At 38.2% G+C, this 24,196-nt stretch overlaps 1 protein-coding gene across 1 annotated transcript in view; it reads left to right on the top strand.

Moving 5' to 3' along the window:
* Positions 1-24,196, top strand: part of LOC136864575 (lethal(3)malignant brain tumor-like protein 3) — a 399,309-nt gene that overhangs the window by 168,921 nt on the left and 206,192 nt on the right. Inside the window, exons 8-9 of the mRNA XM_067141757.2 lie at positions 807-1,118; positions 13,924-14,095. Coding sequence (XP_066997858.2) covers positions 807-1,118; positions 13,924-14,095 — 484 coding nt within the window. The remainder of the gene's footprint in view (positions 1-806; positions 1,119-13,923; positions 14,096-24,196) is intronic.

Raw genomic sequence — 24,196 nt, 5'->3', positions numbered from 1 at the left:
ACTTGCTTCATAAATAAGACTCATGGGGATTTGGATTACTTAATCCAGACATTTACGTCCCATAAAGATTTCTGTAAACTGTGACGTATTAATTTTATTGAGCAAAACATAGTCGTAACTAGCATTGATTTACTTGCACTTGCATAAATGATCTAATGACTTCTTTTTTCCCCCCCATGATCTATGAACATCCTGTGAATGTTTCAAACTGTTCAGTACGGTATGACCTCATGTTAACCGAACATAATTGGTGAATATTTTTACCACTATAGTTCTGGCCTCAGAATTGTACTGGAGTTGTCACATTCCTAATGTCAAAATATGACCTGTACTGCTGTGCCTCTAAGAGTCTGCCACTCTGCCATGATTTTAAGTCATTCGGTGGACTGTGGTAGTTTGCTCTCAGCTTTGGGGAAACACATTTGAGAAGGAAAATAGGATTTCTTTTTTGATTTTGTAGCTCTTCACCTCGTTGAGGAAATGTTTTCAGTAGAAGGAAACTGGGCTAACTTGGTGGTAAATACTAGGTCAACCATGATAATGAAATTGCTGAAATAAGGAAAACAATTTGAATAGATTTGATCAGATACCTTTGTAATTGGACACTTTCTCATAATCCTTATGTTGGATTTCATTAAAATTGATTCTGCTCCTCAGCGTAGAGAACGAATTGTGACTTTGTGAATACCAGCAACAGTATTATTAAAAAAGGATGAAAAGTTATATATCTGTTAGTTTTATTTGACTGATTGTTGTGAATAGAAATGTTCATCCATTTATAAAATGTCAATGTTTAACTCTTTCAGATTACAAGCCACCTGAATCATTTTCTTGGGAACATTACCTAAAGGAAACAAAATCTCAGGCTGCTCCTGCGAGGGCATTTAAGCAACGTCCTTCTTGTGGATTTCGTCCTGGTATGAAACTAGAATGTGTAGACAAATGGGTCCCACAGGTTATCCGTGTAGCTACAGTAGAGGATGTGTCTGAACATCAAATTAAAATAATGTTTGATGGTTGGCCCGATGCATATAGTTACTGGGTAGATGACGATTCTACAGATATTCACCCTGTTGGATGGTGTCAAAAAACTGGTCATGATTTGGAACCACCCCTGAGTGAGTATTTTAGTGTCCTTTACTAAAACTTTTATGAAGCTGTAAAATATTGTGATAATTTGAAGGGCTGTGAAATATTTATTTTATCGTTTGTTATCTGATAGTTTGGTGAACATACAGTAGATTGAATTACACGTAGATCTAATATATCTAACCAGATTACCGCACACACTTACATAAGGTGCATACATGCTATTAAGCCTTTTAATATTCAGACTGTAAGCCTCCTTGAATGAACTGACTGCCTCAACAATCATCTGTTCACATCACACTGTGACTTTTTCTAATTCTATGCCTCCCACCTTGAAATCATTAACCAAATTTAACCATCATTTCCTAGGTCTGATAGCTTTGATTAAGCAGTGCATTTGTATTCTGTGTTGTAATTAACAAATGTCTTGTAAACGGTATGTTTCATGAAGGCACCAATACCATCAAAAAGGAAAAAAAATATTATCTCAACAGGAAGAGGCCTTCCTGTTAAATAACTTCCTTATGCCGGATTTCATTGAAATTGGTTTTGCAGCTCAACATAAAGAATTAATTGTGACTTTGTGAATGACAGCAACAGTATCATGAAAAAAAAAAAAAAAAAAAGATGAAAAATGATGTATCCATTAGCTCTATTTCAAGTATGACCTTTTAATCAAAATTAAGGAACAGGTTTTGAGAGAATGAGTTTACATTTTAGTCCACCTTTGGCAGTTGGCAACAATATCATAAATGGAAAAGTTGTATTGTCTCTAGTCAGAACATTGGTTGAATTTTCCCTATATCAACCGATACATACTTCTTTGATATTTGTAACAGTATTGTTGAAGTAGTTAAGGCAGTTACTCGTGAAGTATACTTCACTAATACAAACCTTGATAACATTTATATTATCTGTTGAAGACATTTGTGGTTTAATAATTTATATTTGCACTTAGTAGAACTGTCGTTATAAAAATTAAATCTGGATTTTCACAGAGAATAATATGTTTTTACAAAGTTTGATCGAAGTTGGATTTACCACTGGGAAATTGTTAAGAACGGATAGTCAAGTTGTCTGCTGTATATTTGGCTGTTGGCAAGTATGAATCAGTTTGTTTTAGTGTATACTACTTGGATCGGGCAGTATTTTGAAATACATATCAATTCTGATCTTTTACCGTTCTGAATTGGTTGCACTAACATGGTTGAAAGGCAGAAAAGAGGCTATTGTGGGAATTTCTGTCACATTTATAATTGCAGGAACCTTTCAGAAGTTACTTAAAAGGGAGAAATCTTTTTTACGGTGTTTTATTTTTCACAAAAGGAAATGGCCATCTATGAATCATTGGAGCTATTATTTTGTAAATCACCATAAATGACAATGTTCTGTGTGAAATCATAACCCCAAAAGATTATCATGTCTATCATAACTTACTGTTACAATAATCAAGATGATAGTCTGAAACAACCCTTTCATGAAATCATTATTGTGCTAGATAGTTACTGTTAAATTTTGTGCAAGAGTCAGGTTGTCTGCCGTACCATGCACAAATTATTGTGATGAGTTTGTGATTTATCTAGAGTCTATTTATCTATGAAAGACTTACTTTGATAAGGATAGTGTTGCTTTACAGAATTGTGTATGTTTTTCAAAACATTATAGGTAGGGCTATTTTTGAAGTTAATTATTGGTCAAATGGGGACTCCGGCTTTATGTAGTTTTGGGAGTGCTCAGGCTGACGGTAGACCTGGGTTCATGATGGTGAACTTCTGTTTTTCTTGCTCATTAATAATAAAAGAGTTTTTCAGAAGGATTTTTAATTTCTTCTGAATATTCATAGTGGGATCCTTACTGACTACCAAGCATGAACTGTTTGAGAAGAAGGTTTTTGTTTTTTGGTACATAATCTTCTTTGTCCATAATGACAATCATTTCACCCTTGTCAACTTTCATGGCAATATCATTATTTTCTTTTGTTTTAGTTTTTAACCGAGCTCGATAGCTGCAGTCGTTTAAGTGCGGCCAGTATCCAGTATTCGGGAGATAGTAGGTTCGAGCCCCACTGTCGGCAGCTCTGAAAATGGTTTTCCGTGGTTTCCCATTTTCACACCAGGCAAATGCTGGGGCTGTACCTTAATTAAGGCCACGGCCGCTTCCTTCCCACTCCTAGCTCTTTCCTGTCCCATCGTCGCCATAAGACCTATCTGTGTCGGTGCGACGTAAAGCAACTAGCAAAAAAAATTTTAGTTTTTAATTCCGTATTTTTCTTAATAACATTCCTTGATATACCTAATAGGTACTCTTCTTTTATTATTATCTGTGAAACCTGTACTTCGTGCGTATTTTAATCATGAACTATAAACACGGCTGAAGATGTTTTCAAAAGAAAATTAAAAATGTGTCATTTTTAAATAGATTAACTCATTGCGGACTGTGGACGGCGTAAGATGTTTAAGCTTGCTCCTATGCTGCGGGCCGTTGCACGTCAAGTCGGTACTTGAGAGATTCCAATGCAGTGCGTTTCGTTCTTACCGAGTGTAGTATAATGGCTTATAAAACAAAGTTTCTTACGGAAGAAGAACTGTTAGATATTGTTCACAATGATGATTCTGGTGATGAACTTATTCCTGAAATAGACTCGGATAGTGAAAGTGAGAGTGACGAGGAAATTCCAATTCCCGAATGCGATAGGCCTGTAGAGGAAAGTGAAGTGCCTGATACGTATCATCCTAATTATTGTCCACCTGTTCCACCATTTACAGGGAATTCAGGGCTAAACGTTCAAATAGAAAATGAGCAGGATATTATGAGTTATGTGAGTATTTTCATGAATGACGAATTTTATCAGTATGTGTGCGAGCAGACGAATCTATACGCGAGTCAAGTGATAAGTGCGGCGCCCCGACCTTTCACAAAGAATTTGATTATGCAGTCCTGGAAACCGATTGATGTCTCAGAGTTGAAAAAGTTTTTAGGGTAGATGTTCATCACAGGTATAGTCCAAAAGCCTGATATAAAAATGTGCTGGACCGAAGACCCTGTTTTTCAGCCTCCGATATTTTCTAAAACAATGTCCCGAACACGCTTCCTTCATATTCTTTCATTTCTTCACTTCAGTGACAGTAATCATTATGCTGATAGTACAGATAGGCTGTATAAAATTAGACCTATTTTGGAAATATTGAGCAATAAATTTTCAACCGTATACACTCCAGGCAAAAAGATTACATTGGATGAGGGGGTGCTAGCTTGGCGAGGGCGTTTGAAATTTCGAGTCTACAATCCTGGAAAACTTACTAAGTACGGCATTTTAGTCAGGATGGTGTGCAAGTCTAGTTCAGGATATTTTTGCACACTCAAAATTTATGATGGAAGTGGAATTTCACTCAGACACAGTGTTGGAATTACTGAATCCCTACCTTGACCAGGGGTACGCGGTATGTATGTATAATTTTTATAACAGTGTAGGTTTGGCTAAGGAGTTGCGTGAGCGCAACACTACTGTTTGTGGAACAATACGGCAAAACAGGAGGGTCCCTAAAGAAGTCAGGGAACGACAGAAAAGTCTGAAGAGGAGAGAAATGACTTTTATTAGAGATGGCGAGGTGGTTCTTCTTTCATGGATGGACAAGAGGTTCATAACAATGATTTCAAAAATGCATTCAGCAGAAATGACGGAAGTACCAAAAGGTAGATTTGGAAAACCTGCAATGAAGCCGGAATGTATTGTTGATTATAACCCACACATGCATGGGGTGGATATTGCTGATCAGTACCTTGCAATGTATCCATTCATGAGGAAAACAGTGAAGTGGCCCAAAAAGCTTTTATTTTTTATTTTACAATGTGCCCTCTTCAATGCATTTAGGCTTCATCAAAAGAACACTAGAAACAAATCCCTCACATTTCTGTTGTTCATGCAAACAGTCTGTAGATATCTGCTACAAGATACACAAATAATTCAGTCAGTATCTCCAGTTCCTTCTGAAGCATCTTCATCAAGTATGAACACCTCTAAATCCCCACCCCCACAACGAGCACCAACAAAGGACTCAGTTTTCCGGCTTGATGGAAAAAGGAAGCAGCATGTTCTTGTCAAATTTCCTCCTGTAAAAAGTAAGAGCACCCCCTCAAGAAAGTGTAGAGTGTGCACAAAAAACAAAGTTAGAAGTGAAACAATATGGTACTGCAATAAGTGCGGTGTTCCTCTCCACTCTGAAACCTGTGATACCAGATATCACACCCTCAGTATCTACTAGAGGTAAGCACAAAGTATCACGTTTCTAACAGATATAGTTCAGGAGTAATGGTAAATTTTATTAAGTGATGCAGTTAAGAGGGCCTGGCATTAAAATGGCTGGTCCAGGCATTCAAGTGTCCTGCTGAGAAGCTGGTACTGAACGTGTTAATGTTCTTTTGATGTAAGAATAATCAAAGATTATTAAAGTGCTGGAAAGGTGGAAGTTTTTAAATTGTCAGTTGATTTTCTTTTTTTACATAAATACCACTTAGTCAAGGAGCTTGTCTCCTTTCTCCCAAATCTTCCCAGCCCAGACTTTGCAACATTTTCATAACACTGCTATTTTGCTTTTCTTTGGATTTTTTCCAGTTCTGGAACCAAGTAATCCTGGTGAGGGGCCCATACAATGGAACCATATTCTAGTTGGGGTGTTACCAGAGACTTATATGCCCTCTCCTTTACTTCCTTACTACAATCCCTAAATACCCTCATAACCATGTGCAGAGATCTGTATCCTTTGTTTACAATCCCATTTATGTGATTAGCCTGATGATCTTTCCTTATATTGACACTTAGGTACTTACAGTGAACCCCATAAGGAACTTTCACCCCTTCAATGTAGTAGTTAAAACTGAGAGGTTTCTGTGGTTTCCGATTTCCACACTAGAAAAATGCTGGGGCTGTACCGTAATTAAGGCCACGGTCGCTTCTTCCCACTCCTAGCTATTTCCTATCCCATCGTTGCCATAAGACCTATCTGTGTCGGTGCGATCTAAAGCAAATTGTAAAAAAGAAAAGGTAAAAAAGAAACTGAGAGGAATTTGTCTATTAGCGAGACTCACAGCATGACTTTTAACCCCATATATCATCATTCCATTGCCTGCTGTCCATCGCATAACATTGTCAAGGTCTTTCATTTGTGTCCTCTCTATTTCACCGTAGTGAGTGAGGGCCAAGCATTCAGCAGCATATAAGGCTTCAGGACATACTACTGATGTTTAGTGGTATTATTTGGCCTGCCATGAGGTCGATCTGGACTGATAACTGGATTTGCAGATCTAAAAACCATTTCATTGTGTATTTAGCCTGATATTTCTGGGCTTCTTTCTCCGATGCATTAAAAATGAATGCAGCGTTTGATTTTTCTATATTTAATATCGAGAAATGCAACTGTATTATGACAATGAGATCATATTACTTCGGTTTTCCAAAGAAATCTGGAGACCTGCAGCTGCACCTTCTTGTAATGTTTCAATTTGGAGGCAGACAATGTTGAGGTCATCTGCTGCCGTTAGGACTATGTCATCTGTCATAAATAATTTTGTGTGGCTATTCCTAGCCTGGTGCAACCCTCATAAGGCAGACCCTCCAAGGGTGGATGGCATCTGTCGTGTTTAGGAAACTGTGTGTTGTTGTGGTGGCGGATAATGTTGTATGTGGTGTAAGAGTTGCAGGGATGTTGGGGATAACACAGGCAACCTGTCCCTGAGTCAAGGAAATTAACCATTTAAGATTAAAATCCAAGGCCCTCTGAACCAAAACCCACTATGCTGGCCGTTCAGCTAAGGAGCCAGATAGCAAGGCAGTTGTTCACTGCTTTGGATCCATTGCCCCAACCTAATACCATTATTGGGTAGTCTGTTTCTTCACTCATGGATGACCATTTCAAGAGCACAGATGAAAAGAATGGATGAAAGGCAATCGCAGTGATGAAATACCAATCTTGACCTCAAAGGATCTAGAGATTTTCCCAATGTATTTCACTTGTAAATAGGTTTTGGTCAGGATTTGTTTGAGGATAGAACAAGTCTTGTTGTCCACATCAATCTCCCCAAGGATGTCAGAAGACTGAATCGTTCAGTTGAATCATAGGCTTTCTTGAAATTGACAAAAGTCAGTACAAGTTGTTTAACATGAAGAGATCAAATTTTGATGATACTCTTTAGTTCAATGATCTGTTCGCAACAGGAGCGGGTCTTACAGAAGCCGGCTTGATATTCACCAATCTGTAGATCAACAACAGTTCCAGTGTGACTTTAAAGTGTTTTTGACAGGAGGGAGATGCCTCTGTAGTTATTCACATCTGCTTTATTGCCTTTTTTTTTTTTTTCATGGAGAAGATGTCTACGAACTGATTGCCACTCCTTGGGAATAGTTTCTGGTTCCCATGTAAGCTCATCGGACAAAAAATTAGTCACTCGTGGAGAAATCATTGGAAGCATCGTTTAATACTGTGTAACTCCACCTCTGCACTTGATAACCACTTGGATTCAGTTAGGAAGTGAGTCCACAAGGTTGTGCAGGTACATCACATCGGGTTAAGTCACTCGCTGAGGATTTGATCGTGCAATTCCATCGAATTGCGGGGATGCTTATGCCGGAATTTTTTCTGCCGTTCCAACATGTCCCACAGATTTTCAATGGGTTTCATGTCAGGTGATTTTGCACGCCAATCAAGATGTAATAGGGTGGGGGAGTGGTCATGTGTGGTCAATGTGTCTTTAACTCACTAAACATGATCACTGTCACTTCATATCATTACGATTTTTAATTTGTGTTTGTATATTATGTAATCACTTTTTTACTACTGAAGATGGCCTTGAGATTAGGCTGAAACATGTATAGACTTTGCTTCATCTAACAGATGACTTGACTTGTATTGATAGGAGGATTTTATAAATATTTTCTTTTGTAAAGTGATAACCGTCAATACGGAATGAGATTCATAACTTGCAAGAGTGGTCATAAAACCTATCAGATATGTGTCCAGCCCAAGGAACTTGGCTGTTGTCATCTCGAAAAATCGGGAGTATCAGTAGCATACTCATCAAATATATGTTCAGAGAAAGGAAACACCTGATCATCCAGAATGTTTAAATAAAGATGCTGGTTCATGTTAGAGGTCACCTCAGTGAGCACCCCCAATTCATGATACGAAAAACACCCGTTAAATATCACAGACCCACCTCTGACTTGAACCTGACCTTGCACACATCCAGGATGAAATGCTTCATTTGGCCTTTGGTGCACTCGATGACGTGCATCATTGGAATACAGGCAAAACCGTGATTCGTCAGACCTCGTTGCGTTCCACCAGTTGGTTACTGTCCACGTTTGATGATTTTTAGCCCATTGAAGATGCGGAGCTTTATGTGCCTGTGTGAGCAGTGTCTCTTACGAGGTGACCGATTCGAGAGGTTCATTGCATGCAGTTCCCTTCGCATTGTTCTCTCGCTAACAGGTTGGGATGGACCTTCATTCACTGAATGCAGCATTCCTGTCGGATTTTGATTCACAAGCCGTGAAACACGTCTCCGGTCCCTCTCAATCAGGATCTTTTTCCGACCACAATTCTGACGTCGTATTTTGTGGTCTCGTGTAGTTCACCACTGCTTGCCGACACATTGAACAGTCTGCTGCAATACACCATCATATCTACCAACTGCACGCACCGTATGGTTATGGGCACGGCCAAACACGATTGCCCCTTTTTGCCACTCTGTCACATCCTTACATTTACTCATCTACCCTTGTTTACATACACTGCCTGCTTGAAACATCAATGTCTCACTGATTGCTATTGCTTTATGCTCACATAGAGGCAGTGCATATGTGCTTGAGCATGGGACTCGTTCGCTGTACCATCTGTGCATGAGCACTAGGGTGACTAATTTTTTTGTCTGGCAAGGTTATCACAAAAGAATTCTTCCGTTTTGGTAACAAAATTGAGACCAGCCATTTTCAGAAGTTTAGCAACTATGGAATCCTTGCCTGATGTCTTTTGTTGGGGAGAAATTCAGTGATGATTTGGGCAATTTTATTCTCATTTGGGAGGAAGGCAATCAGGTGAAATGATGGATGACCCAGACATTGAAATCTTTGATGCTGGAGAAGGGCAGTTGAGTAAGGACTCAAAATATTGAGCTAAATGTTCACAGTTTTCATGATTATTCAGAATAAGTTTGCTGTTCTTATCCTGGAAACATAGTGAAGGGGATTGGTAGCTGGTAAGTCAAGATTTGAAAGTATAATAAAAATTATGAGTTGTGTTGCTTCTGAACGTTTTCAATGATCTCAAGCTGAACTTTCTCATAAGCATATTTAGTATTATGGATCACCTTAGCAGTCCCTTCATATTGGACTAGCAATTACCCGCGGCTTCGCTTGCGTGGATTTTGTAATTTGTTCAAATTTATCGTTCCTTGGCATTGTACTAAGACATTATCTGAAATTTCCTAACGTATAAAAATTCACCCAGAAATTGAGTTTCATTTAACATCCTCAGTTTTTAAGATATAAGTGTCCTCATTATTTTTCACTTATTTTCACTGCCCGTTAAGTGCCTCCTTCGAAAACAAAACGGTACATGTTCCTGTATTTTTCAAGGACTTTTCGAATACCAAGTTTCTTGTCTCTAACATGTTAAGTTTTGACATAATTTAGATACACAAGTATTCATTTTAAAAATTCACCCGCTTTTCCAATTGTTTCCAGCCTCTTAACTGGATTTTTCGAGAACAAAAAATACGTGTTTCATTACTTTTAAGGAGATTCCAAATACCAGTTTTCAGGTCTGTGCGTCTGTTTTTTGTTGTTTTCTTTGCTATTTGCTTTACGTCGCACCTACACAGATAGATCTTATGGCGACGATGGAGGAGAGGAAAGGCCTATGAATGGGGAGGAAGAGGCCGTGGCCTTAATTAAGGTACAGCCCCAGCATTTGCCTGGTGTGAAAATGTGAAACCACGGAAAACCATTTTCAGGGCTGCCGACAGTGGGGTTCGAACCCTCTATCTCCCGGATGCGAGCTCACAGCTGCGCGCCCCTAACCAGACGGCCAACTCGCCCGGTGTGCATCTGTAACACCTTGGTTTTTGAGATAAATGTATCCTCATGAAAATAATTCAGCTTCTTCTTTTTACTTCTTTCCACCCCTCTCCTGCCTTATGTGGACTTTACGAAAACAAAAAATACATGTTTCTTTATTTTGAAAGGAATTTCTAAATACCAACTTTCACGTCTGTAAAGGCATCTGTTTTTAAGATAAAGTATCCTTATAAACATATTTCACCTCCTTATTTACTTATTTTCAACCCCACACCAACTACGTCAATTTTCCGGAAAAAATGCGTGTTACTTTATTTTTAAAGGAGATTCCAAATACTAATTTTCACGTCTGTAACATCATCAGTTTTGAGACGTAAGTATCCTCATAAAAGAAATTCAACTCCTTTTTCACCCCCACCCTTGCTACCCGTTAAGTTGATTCCCCCTCCCCAAAAGTGCGTGTTTCTTTATTTTTTACAGGAAATTCCAAATACCAGTTTTCACCTCTTTATCATCTTTAGCTTTTGAGGTATAAGTATCCTCATTCAAAGAATTGAACTATTTTTTCAGTTCATTCATCCACCTTAAGTTATTTTCCAAAGACAAAAGAACACGTGTTTCTTTACTTTGAAAGAAGATTCCAAATACAAATGTTCATGCCTCTAACGTGTTCGGCTTTTGAGATATTAGTATCCTCATAAAAAGAATTAAACTCCTTTTTCACCCCTGCCCGTTAAGTTGATTCTTCCCTTCAAAAAGTGCTTGTTTCTTTAATTTTTAAAGGTGATCCCAAATACAAATTTTCATGTGTGTAACCTTAAGTTTTCTCCATAAAAAGAATAAAATTTTTCACTTCCTTTCACCCTCTCCTGTAAGTGAATTTTCTGGAAAAACTTGTTTCTTCATTTATAAAGGAGCTTCCAAATGCCAATTATCACGACTGTAACATCTTCAGTTTTGAGATATATGTATCCTCATAAAAAGGAATTAAACTCCTTTTTCACTGCCCCCTCCCCAAAGTTGATCCCACTCCCCATACCCCGCCGCCAAATGCATGTTTCATTATTTTTAAAGGAGATTAAAAATACTAATTTTCACGTCTGTAACATCTTTAGTTTTTGAGGTATCAGTATTTTCATACAAAGTATTCAATTAATTTTTCACGTAATTCTCCCCCTTAAGTGGATTTTCCAGAGAAAAACATTACGTGATTCTTTACTTTGAAAGAAAATTCCAAATACAAATTTTTACGTCTGTAACATCATCAGTTTTCGAGATATAAGTATCCTCATGAAAAGAATTGAATTCCTTTTTCACTACACCCCCACCCATTATGTTGGTTTCCCCCACCCAAAAAATGCTTGTTTCTTTATTTTTAAAGGAGATGCCAAATACCAATTTCCACGTCTGTAACCTTTAGTTTTGGGACATAAGTTTCTCTAGAAAAATAATTCATTTTTTTTTTACTTCCTTTCACACTCCCCACTCAAGTGAATTTTCCAAAAACAAACAGCACCCGTTTCTTCAAAAGAGCTTCCAAATGCCAATTATCACGACTGTAACACATTCAGTTTTTGAGATATATGTATCCTCGTAAAAGTAATTTATCTCCGTTTCCAGAGACACCCCCCCCCCCCAAGTTGATTTCCGCACCAATTGCGTGTTTCTTTATTTTTAAAGGAGATTTTAAATACCAGTTTTCATGTTTGTAACATCATTAGATTTTTGGTATATATACATTCTCATACAAATAATTCAACTATTTTTTCAATTCTGTCACCCCCTCCCCCCCCCCAGTTAAGGGTTTTTTCCGAAAACGAAAGAATATGTGTTTCCTTATTTTTAAAGGAGACTCCAAATACCAATTTTCACGTCTGCAACATGTTAAGTTTTTGAGATATACTGTATATACGCTAATTTTACAAATTTACCTCATTTTTCAGTTCCCCTTAAGTAGATTTTAAAAAAAAAATTTTGTTTCTTTACTTTTACAGGAAATTCCAAGTACCAGTTTTCACATCTGTAATATGTTACGTGTATGAGATAGTTTGCAGATAGTGTCTTTCTAAAAATTCACCCCGTTTGTCACTCCTGTTCACCCCCTATTCATCGGATTATCAAAAAACACAAAAATATGTGTTTCTTTATTTTCAAAGGAGATTCCAAATATAAATTTTCATGTCTGTAACATCTTTAGTTTTTTGAGATATAAGTCTGCTCATAAAAGTGTTCAGCCCCTTTTTCCCCCTTTTTCACCCCCTTAATGGGATTTACTGGGAAAAAAAAAAGTGTTTCTTTATTTTTAAAGGAGATTCCAAATACAAATATTTACGTCTTCAAACCTTTAAGTTTTTGAGATATGGATATCCTCATTTTTATAAATTCATCCCCCTTTTCACCCCCTTAGCGATGGAATATCCAAAGCAAGCACCTACATGTTAAAAGGAATGTATCCCCAAAATTTCATTTCTTTATGTCCAGTAGTTTTGGCTCGCCGATGATGAATCAGTCAGTCAGTCAGTCAGTCAGGACAAGTTACTTTATATATATATATATATATATATATATATATATATATATATATATATATATAGATAAGGAATTCTTCAGTTTATCCTGTCTCTTTCCAGCAATTCCAGGCTTTAGACTGTTTCTTGAGAGCTTCATCACACTATTCAGTCCACCGTGGGCGTTTCATTTTCACCCTTAATTGGGTGTTAAAATTATCATCTTCTTGGAAACGTCACCCCGCTTGTGTGAATCGAGAGACTCAAACTCTTTCTGGTAATCATGACTGTGTTTTTACTTTATTTCTTAAATCTGGCTTAACCAAAACTCTGCAAAAAGTTTATTTTCTGTATGTCCTTCCATATACAATGTATAAATGACAGAGCTGTTGTTTTGCTTTCCGTTCCCAGCAAAGTTCCAAATAAGGGTGTCTTATCCTTCTCACTGCATAAATATAAATGACCTTTTTAGGAATGCTGTAAATCTGCTCTCACAACCTCAGTTTATTTACGTTTTGCAACCGACTAGTGTGTCTTAAGTGAAAGTTATTTTTGTTCCTACTTGAACCTCTTGTCCACCCACTCTATACAATATTCTTTCAAGAATTCTGGAAGCAGTCCATGGGAGATTTAAAGGTGGGAACATTTCTGTGTTTGCCTGTATCGTCATTTCTCTGGTGATGTGTGCAGCGTTCAATAATTTTGTGAAAATATGTTTACTAGTTCTTGTGAATACAGTACAGTGTCAACAACAACAACAAGAAAAAAAAATGGGTAGTTATAACCATAAAAGAAAAACTGAAGCAGTGAGGTGAGTAGACAATGGCACGATTTTATGAAATGTTGCAGCCAGTTAAGCATATCAACAGTTACTGATTGGGTAAAATGGAAGTCATAACTGTAAATTGTTCCTGTGAATCATTGGAAAAACTTGTTATCCGAAAAAACCTCTGCCTCCTTTATTTCAAATAATTTGGGTTCTACTGTATATGCATTTACCAGTGAACTTTTTCTCAAAACTCGTGATTTGTACATGCGGAGAAGCATGTGGGGTACTACTAGCAATTTATAAAGTTAGGCAAAGTTTTTTTAAAAAGAAAATTTAAAGAAAGTTGAATTTTTAAAGATGTCACAGCGATCTCTTTTGCGTTCTGGTGCTCTATACAATACAATAAATCCAGAGTTATTTAGATGATGCTTGTCACAGTATTTCCTACAATCATAACAAAACAAGATTTTTTTAATTTTTACCTTTAGCTCCTGCTGATATGGAAATAGTTCCAGAATGTTTAACCCGTGGGTGTCGTGGAATAGGACACATCAAAGGACCAAAATATAGTACTCATCATACTTCAGCTACCTGTCCATATGCTATGGAGAATCTACAAAAAGATAATTTGATAGTGGACAGGCTTTATGGAGAAAAGGGGTAGGTATTATTTTTGTTAATATAACTTACCATATGGATTTGAAGGAGATTGTATCTTAAAGAGCCATTTGATGTAAAATTTATTGTTATGTAATTGTTATTAACTTTATACTGTCCATTTATGTTTCATTTGGTTGCTTGTCCATAAAATTGATTTCAGGTGTTATTTGTAGGTTCATTTCTGTTTTTAAATTGAACAAAATGATCGATTTATGAAAAATATCATGTTTACCATTTATTCTTATTTCATCCTACTCAAGAAACTTATTTGCTTTATACAAAAGGAAACTGATTTATCTTTGGTTATTGTAAATACTGGAGGCTGATTGGGATATACTGTATATGTGTGACTGATTTTGAAATAAAGTGCACCTCAAGATATCCAATGATGCAGCATCGATTGTGTTCTGCTGGGCCACCAGCATTAATAACAAATGCTCTGTAGTGCATGGGAAGAAAACACATGGATATTCTCGGTAAAGACGAGACATGAATATTTTCTCTCTCTCTCCTCTTTGCAGTCTGTTGAGAAATAATTAACAGTTCTATACAGAGATATTTGAGATGTCATGTGAGTAGTCCACAGCTCTCCACCAGTATGTCTATAAACCATATGACATGGATTTCTGTTTTCTGCTGTATTTGATGATAAAATATGAGGGATAATCTTGGTGTACACTTTATTTATGAAAGCTGACCAGATGGGAATGTCTTTTTTTACAAACATAGTATATCTTCTCGGAAAATTATGGAATCATAATGTTTGCCTGGGAAGTACACAGTATTTACAACATCTTTTGTGACTAGCTGCAAGTAGCGGACTTCCCAGTATAACAAACCTGCAACATCCGTGAATTCATTTGGGGAAACTTTTCCTTTCAGTGACAGTCATTATATCTCATATCGATATTGCTGGGGGAATGGCTCGAATGTTGTTACTCTATAACAGGAAATATGTGCTTCATCCAATCTTGCCACGAACTTCCACCCGTCATTCCTCAGTTTTCCTAGAGTTTACAACAGTTTGTCTTACGTTATTTAATGTGGCACCTTTGGAAGTCGTGTACATGTAGTTCATACTAGTAGAGTTCCAGCACCATTTCACGAACTTCACCCCTGATCCTGTTGTTATCCAAAATACCTCTGCCTCCTTTATTTCAAATAAACTGGGTTCTACTGTATATGCATTTACCAGTGAACATTTTCTCAGGAGACAGTGGGTTCGAACCCCACTCTTGGTAGCCTGAAAATGTTTTCTGTTTTTTTTTTCCCATTTTCACTCCAGGCAAATGCTGGGGTTGTGTCTTACTTAAGGCCATGGCCGCTTCCTTCCCACACCTAGCTCGTTCCTATCCCATCGTTGCCAGAAGACCTATCTGTGTTAGTGCAGCATAAAGCCAGTTGTAAAAAGATACAGGCTTTATTCATGCTGAGGTCAGTGGTACACTTACTGGCAGATAAAGTGGATCACTATGTAAAACTTGAATCCGAAACAATGAAACACCAACATACAGAGAGGACTTGCATTTAGGAATGTTTCGTCAGCTAAGAAACATTTGTTCAATAGTTTTAGAGATAGAGATCATAAATGTCACTCCATTAGCTGCTTTTCAACCTCAAGTACCAAGTGCTGATTTTATTATACTCGCATGCAATAACACCTTTCAGGCTTTAAAAGCTTTTGTGATACTGGATGAAAGCTGTTAATGGATTATCAGTGTATATACTGTAACTATTGAATTGAGTTACAACATTTCTTCAGTTTCTCTTTCACATTTGTTGAGTATAGATGCTTTTTAGTCGAGAAGATGCTGTGAAAGCTATTGCTTAATATGTGAAGTTTCTAACTTTCAATATTATAGGGTGGTCAAAGCATTCATTATTCCACTAATGTGATGTCCAGTGTGCTCAGACAGTTCTTTAAACTCAGTACCCATCAGAGATGGCATGATTCAGGATGTCGGGGGGCGGTCTACAACTGCCAGGGGTGGCATGTTCCTCCACACTACCCTGGTCCAGTCTTCTGGTAGTAGCTCTGATGTGCAGCTTAATTCCCCAGCATTAAACAGCGCATCAATACCAAAACTGGACTGTAAACCAGTAGCTAATGGTATTAGTCACGGATGAGTCTGTCTCTGGTCGCCTGATGGTAGAGTGTGTAACGTCACCTTAGGGGTAACATTAGTGCAATCAAAGTAGGGTTATTACTTCAATGGGGAATTCAGTAGAATCCCAGTAAAATATACATATATGCGCAGTGGAAATAAAAGGGAAATAAGACGGGCTCAATGCTAGAGAAAGAGGACTGTTAGGAGCGATGAATATAAGGGCAACAACAAGTTAATGGAATCTCAAATAACATGTTCTTTTTCTTCTTTTTTTCAAACCTGTGGAAAAGTATAACAATTTATGATTAGGCAACAACAATTTAATTATAAGATTTTTAACGATAACATGAAGGAGGACTATACAAATAAAATGGAGTGTACAAATCTGAATAAATATACATTTACAGTTTTTTTGTTCACTACATTAATTGCCAAGACACAGCTGATGATAAATAACAGGAGTGCCAACATCAAGAAAAGATAGTCTCTATCTAAAGCTTACAGGTGAATAATAAACTTCACTAATATAATGGCAATGAATAAAATAGTTAAATTTGGAACCAATGCTAGTGGTAAGAAGCTGCTTGTTAATGCAATACTGGATAAGAATGTGATACATGAACATAAAACCTATTCCAAGGGATCATAATACATATTTACAACCAGTTGTGGTGCTAACAACCTGCTTAAGAACACAAATGTGTGTGAAGATGTGATACATGAAAAGAGAAAACTTATACAGAGTACAAAACTAGTATAACCTACAATTTAAAAGTGCCAGGATGGGAGAGATAGGATCCAGGAAAACACCACACAAGATGTATGTCAGGCATGTAGATAAAGAGGTTATAGAAGATGGTCATTCAGTTTCCATGATGTAATTTGACATGAATAATGTAGATTTTTACTGAAAGTAGTCTTGGCTGTCCACAACGTGCAGACTACTCCCCCAACTCCTGCCAAGGTACCTGTAGAAAAGATTTAAGTTTAAAATTTAGATAAAATAGTCTCCATATCTCTCACCTCAAAATACAGCTGCAGAGTGATGGGGCAGAGAAAGCTCTCATGCCGCAACGAGGTCCTATGTGCTCCGTACAGTCTCAATTCCACCTGCCGAAAGAAGCAAGGTGGCAAGAATATATAGGTGGTAAGATGATTCCAGAAAGTACAAGCGTAAGAAACAGCTGAGCCGACGACGTAATGTGAAAACAAAGGAAACGGATGAACATCCAATATGGCAACCAGTTAAATTTCAGTGGGAGTGAGTGAAGGAATATGCATCAAAAACATATCAGATGTAAGTCTTTTCAGGCGTTTGCTCTATTAACCAGCGTTTCATTTTAGGTCTGACACTAGACTCGTCAGAGTGGGATGTGTCAGACCCTACCCGCTGATGCTGGGTGTATGCAGGTGAGCTTATCAGAGGACGAAACGCTGGTTAATAGAGCAAACGCCTGAAAAGCCTTACATCTGATATGTTTTTGACATGCTCTATTGGTAAAAAATATCTAATTCCTTCCATGGGAATTTAGAATTTTCCAGGAAGGAATATGCATCGAAACATATGCAGGGTAGACATGAAAAGGTAAATTCAAAAAAAAATTTAAAGTCTATATCAATATAGAGCACATGAAGTAGGATGGCACAAGTGAGAGTATGGAGGAGGACTGGGGAGCAATATTATTTGCCCTGCAGTATCTCCAAGAGGAAGTCGTTTGCAGGTGGCTCCGTTGTGGTTTGGGGGCATGAATGGAGCTTGTCATTGATGGAGGTGCTCTGAAGGTAAGCCAATACAATTGAGGAAGCGTTAACAGAGTGTGTAAACCCCTTTGATCTATTTGTCGATGAATACTTGAGACTGATGCAGGACAACAGTTACCTCTACGTTACTAGAGTAGAACACAGCCCGGAAGGCGGTTTGAAGAGGGTTGCGCAGTAACATTCGCGCGCTATGTAGTATGACGTGTTTTCTGCTGAGCCAATAGAATCATTTCAGTAAGAGGTGCCTGTTTGTGCGGGTCACGAGTGAATGTTTCGTGTTTTATTTGTAAATATCATAATCAACGAATTTAGGGAACTATTTGCGAGTGTACGATAGATCCAGGAAGAGCAAAAAGACAAGTATTCCGTCGACAGGCGAGGGAAATAGTATTTAAAGTGTATTTGTATTTGGTAAGCATGCAGCAGCAGGCGTTCATAGGCGGAGAAGGTGAGGAATGCCATGTTGCCATGCTTCAAAAGAAGACAGCACTCGCGTGTGGTATCGGCCTGCAAACAGTACAGAGGATAAAACAAGCTTCGGAAATAAAAATAATGCGGTGTTCAGGTCGCCAGAGAATAACCCTTAGAGGAAGAAGCCAGTGACGGTCCTCGATGATTTCATTAAAAATGTTCTGCATACAACAATATTTGATATGTATAAAAACGGCGAATATCCTACGGCATTGAAACTGGACCATCCATTTACCTTCCTTAATATCTCGAAAATTTTCCTTAACACTTTCGTGGGGTTGATGTTAAAAATTAATTTGGACTTTTAGAAAACGTTTAAGCCCACAAAAAATAAAGGTCATCGCTTTGGAATTGAAGATATAACTGGATGAAAAAATGTTTACACGTACATGCTGTTATGAGTAGTCATATTGGCATCACCGCACCTCATACTTCTGTCTCTCTCTGCGCAACGAAACCTCCTTCCGGGCTGCGTTCTACTCTAATGTGCCAGAATTCCATAGCGATGTCAGGATACAAACTCCAAACTGGCCAGCACATAGCTCAGAGCCCAGTCCCATTGACCACCTACAGGATATGTTTGGGCAAATTGTCTGACGTCAAAATTTTGACACCCTGAATGAAATGATACAGCACATTTGAAAGAGTGGAAACACATCCTCCAGGAAACAATCCAGGACCTTGTGTATAAGCTTGCTGTGGCAGATGGAGTTTGTCGTCGCGACGGGTGAAAACTCACATTACTAGTGAGAGGAAAGTGGTCTGTGTGAGGAAGAGAAAGTTCAGTTGCATGATCACGAATTCAGATATGTCCATGTCCTTTAATTCTATTCAGTAAAACTCAGTGAAAATGCAAAAGTCTGCAACTTTTTTAAGAATGCCATAAATATTGTACTGAGAACTGAACACTGATCTTTGACAATGAGAATGTACAGAGTACAGTCTATGCATTGTGTTGTGTGTTCAATAAAAACAAGGTTTCAAGTAAGTTAATATAGCATTTATCAAAAAAATTAAAATGATCCGCTTTTTCCTTGCCAATCACTATATTTGAGGATGTTTGAATGTGACAACACTGTATCATTGACTTCCACTATGTTGAAAATATCAGCGTAGTTGAAGGGACCGTAAAGAACTAATGTTGTTATGTAATAGAAGAAAGCAAACCTCCTGTTACATTTGCATGGAATGTATTTTGTTTGACTGCTGAATGTAGTATTTTGGAAAGAATACTTGTGCATTGCTTCATACGGTGATGAAATTTCCCATGAGTATTTTGACCTTAGGTTGCTCTGGTATTAATCATTTTGATGTTCAAATCACTTTGGTACAATATATGTTACACTAGTGTCCAAAAGTTAAGCATAATCACTAAACAAGGCCATACTGCCTGATACGAATGTCAGGCGGATTGCTGAAAAACGGAAGCTGACTCGCACACCATGTCACACAACTTGTCGAAAAAAAAAAAAAAACCAGTGTCAGAAAAGTTCTGATAGCTAAGGTACACCTTGGCAACAACTAACAAAACTTGGCAATGTCCTCCACAACAAAATATGCTGTTAATAGGGTGTACGGTTACCCCTAACAGCCACACGTGCTTCGCAGCGACGTGGCATGCTCTCTATCAGATGGTCGAAGAGCTCTTGTAGCAGTCAATCCCATTCCTCCGAAGGGCAATGCTAAGGTCTTGGAGGGTCCTTGGTGGAGGCTGGTGGGATGCAGTTCGCCTCCCCAATGCATACCAGGCGTGTTTTATAGGATTCAGATCCACAGACCAGAAATTTATCCACCAGAGCAGCGCGGTGCGGTCGGGCATTATTGTCCATTAAGAGGAAGTCTGGACCAACCGCACCTCTGAAGAGTCGAACATGTTGTCTCAGTACGTCATCCCTTTCTCTCCGAGCGTTAACAGTGTTCCTTGGACCAGCCATGAAGATGTGGAGGTCCGCACGGCCATTCAACATGATGTCGCCCCACACGATGACGCCACCACCACCATACTGATACCCTTCCACGATGTTCCTGTGGTTGTATCAGCTACCTGGTCCTCTCCAGATTAATGTGCGACAGGAATTGTTCTGCAAACTGAAACGGGATTCATCTGTGAAGACCACATGTCTCCATTCATTCATGGTCCAGTTTCGATGGTGACTGCTCCACAGTAAATGGGCCCGTCTCTGTGCTGGAGTGAGCGGGACACACACCGCTGGACATTGAGCTAACAGCCCTGCTGTTCTGAGCCTCTGGTACACAGTTTGCCATGAAACGGCAACCCCTGAGACGGCTGCAAGCTCCGCCAAAAATTGTCTTGCAGTTGCACTCCGATTTCATCGGGCGGTTAAGGCCAGATATCGGTCCTGCTGTGGAGTGATTACTCTTGATCGACCTGGTACTGGCCTATGACTAACATCTCCTGTGTCTCGAAATCGTCTCCAAAGCCTGGAAATGACACTTTGTGGCACATTCGAGGATACAGCGACTTCGGTCTATGTCTGGCCTGCTTCCAGGTGGTCAAGTATTCTACCCTGCAAAACAGGGTCCAAATGGCGTCGTCATGCCATTATGTTGTTACGTTCACCACGAGGCTACACTCCGCACACTATAACAGAGCAAACACGACTGAGGGAATATGGGGCGCAGGCATTGGCTGTGTTTACCTTGTAGTTATACTGCTAGTCAAAACAGGGAACACTCCTTTCCTGTACAGAGCAAACACGTAAGGTTGGTAGGTGCATATGTCATGCGATTTGCGGTCTATTTCCTGTTGCCCTGCTTACTCGTAACTTATGCTTAACTTTTGGACACTAGTGTAAATTGATTCTGAATTTATAAACGCTAATTAGCAACCTTATGACCAATCACAGAAGTGCTGGTGACTGAGCGGTTTGCAGGCTAGCTTAATGGCCAAGGTTGCAGGTTCCATCTTGACAAAAGTTCATGCAGTTTTGAAGGCAGGAAAGTTAGTGCTTTGCCCAGTTTTTTATACTTTAAAAAGTATGATTAATAAATACAGATTATTTACAGGGAAAATCTAAAGTATATACTCCACAAAGAATATATAATAATGATACTACTAAATTGTTGCTTAGTTTTATAACTTTATTTCTTGGTTCATGTGAACATCTAGCTTTCATGACCACATTGTACTTGAAATAAACTTTCTACTTATTAGGTAGTGTTCAGTATGTACTGTATAGTACGTGCCTAAGAGATGTTAAGTACAGAACAGAAGTGGCCAACTAGACAAGAATGGGAACTGAACCCACACTCTTCCGATTGATCATTGATTGAGAAAGAGGATAGTCCTGTCCCATTCTATGTTATTCCAGTCCTCTCCAACCTATTTGCACCCACCTTCTCCCATCCCTTTTCAGATTTTTCTAGCTTCATCTTGTTTCTGCCCCACTGTTCCACTTCATGGGTACTGTTCCAATATGTGACATCAAGCTTCCTCAGAATAGTTATTAAGTCCAGTCTTTTGTATATTATGGTAAATATTTTGAAATTAAATAATCTCTAGGACTGAAGATCACATTAATGTTTAAATTTTTTTTTACAAAATTCAATTCAGTTTTAATTTGCATGGTAATAAGCAGGATTTGGATAATCATGCATATTGCAACTGCATTTTTAGGATAGTTTTCTCATAAAAATAGGGCATATATTGTATTCTTCACATGTGAGGGCATATTTTAATATATTTTGGACAATATTAGAAAATGTAACACACATTGAAGTACATGATAGCAACCCATGGATTAGTCATGTGATCATGCCATATTCAAGAGGATGAACTGTGCTAGTCATCGCTATGTGGGCTAATATTGACAAACTGGAAGAGTGTTCTGCCCCCAGCCATGGCTTATCCGTCTGCAGCCCAGTTAGGCAAGTAGTAATTACAGGAATTTTACTTGCAACAGAGTTGACATTTCTCCAGTTCACAAAAATTTTCTTTCTGTGAACTATTAGTTCTTCTCAGGCTCAGCTGAGTAATGTTGGAACAAATTTGTGGTCCATAGCAAGGTATAAAATGCTACATTGTTACTACTTAATTAGCAGTACATGAGGTGAAGAAAACTGTTAGTGAAGTAATTCCAGGAAATACTGGATCACCTCTTATAAGTGGAGCTTAAGATAAATCTGGACCAATATGAAATACATTCTGTGAATGTCTGTGTAAAGCCTTTATTTTGATGGTCATACCATTTGCTAAATTGAGAAGAAGAACTTAGATGCAATTAACACAAAGGTTACTGTAACAAAAGATATGTTTCAAGATCTTCAAGTGACGTTATACAAAAAAACTGAAGGAGCTAAATCTGAAGGAAGTGTATAATTTATATACAGTATATACACACCAGCCTCTCATGATTGCAGCTTTATTTAAATCTGGACCCATATGAAATAAATTTAATACCGTATTTACGCGAGTAATCCCCGCCACCGAATAATCCCCGCACCCTAACTTTAGGTAGGCTTATTTTGAAGAAAAAAAATGCGAACATTGACGCAAAAAAGAAACGCATCCCAATTTCGTGCCTCAAATTTTTAAAAAAATGTGCGGGTATTATTCACGTAAATACGGTAATAATCATACTATTGGCTTTACGTCCCACTAACTACTTTTATGGTTTTTGGATACTCCGAGGTGCCAGAATTTAGTCCTGCAGAAGTTCTTTTATGTGCCAGTAAATCTACCAACATGAGGCTGACATATTTGAGCACCTTCAAATACCACTGGACTGAGCCAGGATCGAAACTGCCAAGTTGAGGTCAGAAGGCCAGTGCCTCAACAGTCTGAGCCACTCAGCTCAGCAAAATGAATTTAGTGAAGATCTGTGTAAAGCATTTATCTTGGTGGACATGCTGTTTGGTAAACTAAGAATAAAAACTTGGTTGATTTTCTGGAGGAGTGTACGAAACAGTCAGTCCGTGATGAGTTCATAGTTAGGAAGAATTATGATTTTCTGGAGGAGTATACAAAACAGTCAGTCCATGATGAGTTCATAGTTAGGAAGAATTTTGTCCCTCAACCTTATTGTGGTATTTGGTCTGGCCTTTGGTCACAGGGGTCCGGGTTCGATTCCCGGCAGGACCGGGATTTTTAATCGTAATTGGTTAATTCCCCTGGCATGGGGACTGGGTGTATGTATCGTCTTCATCTTCATTTCATCCTCATCACTATGCGCAGGGCACCTATGGTCGTCAAATCAAAAGACCTGCACCAGTCCTCTCTGGAGGCCACACATTATTATTATTATTATTATTATTACTATTATTATTATTATTATTATTATTACTATTATTATTATTATTATTGTACTGACATTGGGCAAACTAATTGGTAATGGAATATACTGATGGAAAATTTGTGGTCTCACTGGTTGAAACAACGGATCCATACTTTTGTGTTTGGAATATTAGGAGAGGAAGAAGAAAGGGAGAAATCATTCCATCTAACTATTGATGTGTTACCTAAGGTGAATCATTCAACAGTTGCTGCATATGAAATGATGTACTCAAATTTTTATGGCCATCACCCAATATACATGATAGTATTCTCATGGCCTGCACTGACAATGTGTAAATCTATGGAAGGTTTTGAGATATTACATCCTAAAATGATACATGTCACTCATGTAGTACATGGACTTCATTATTCTGAAACAGTGTAGTCTTTCTTTCCTAGAGTGAACATTTTGGTTTCTATAGTGAGGAGAGTGTTTCTGAAGGCTCCAAGTTGCATGGAGTCATTTTT

Source organism: Anabrus simplex, chromosome 2, assembly GCF_040414725.1.
Source record: "Anabrus simplex isolate iqAnaSimp1 chromosome 2, ASM4041472v1, whole genome shotgun sequence".
NCBI lineage: Eukaryota > Metazoa > Arthropoda > Insecta > Orthoptera > Tettigoniidae > Anabrus > Anabrus simplex.
Note: the sequence above shows the minus strand (reverse complement) of the source record. Positions and strands in the feature narration are given on the sequence as shown.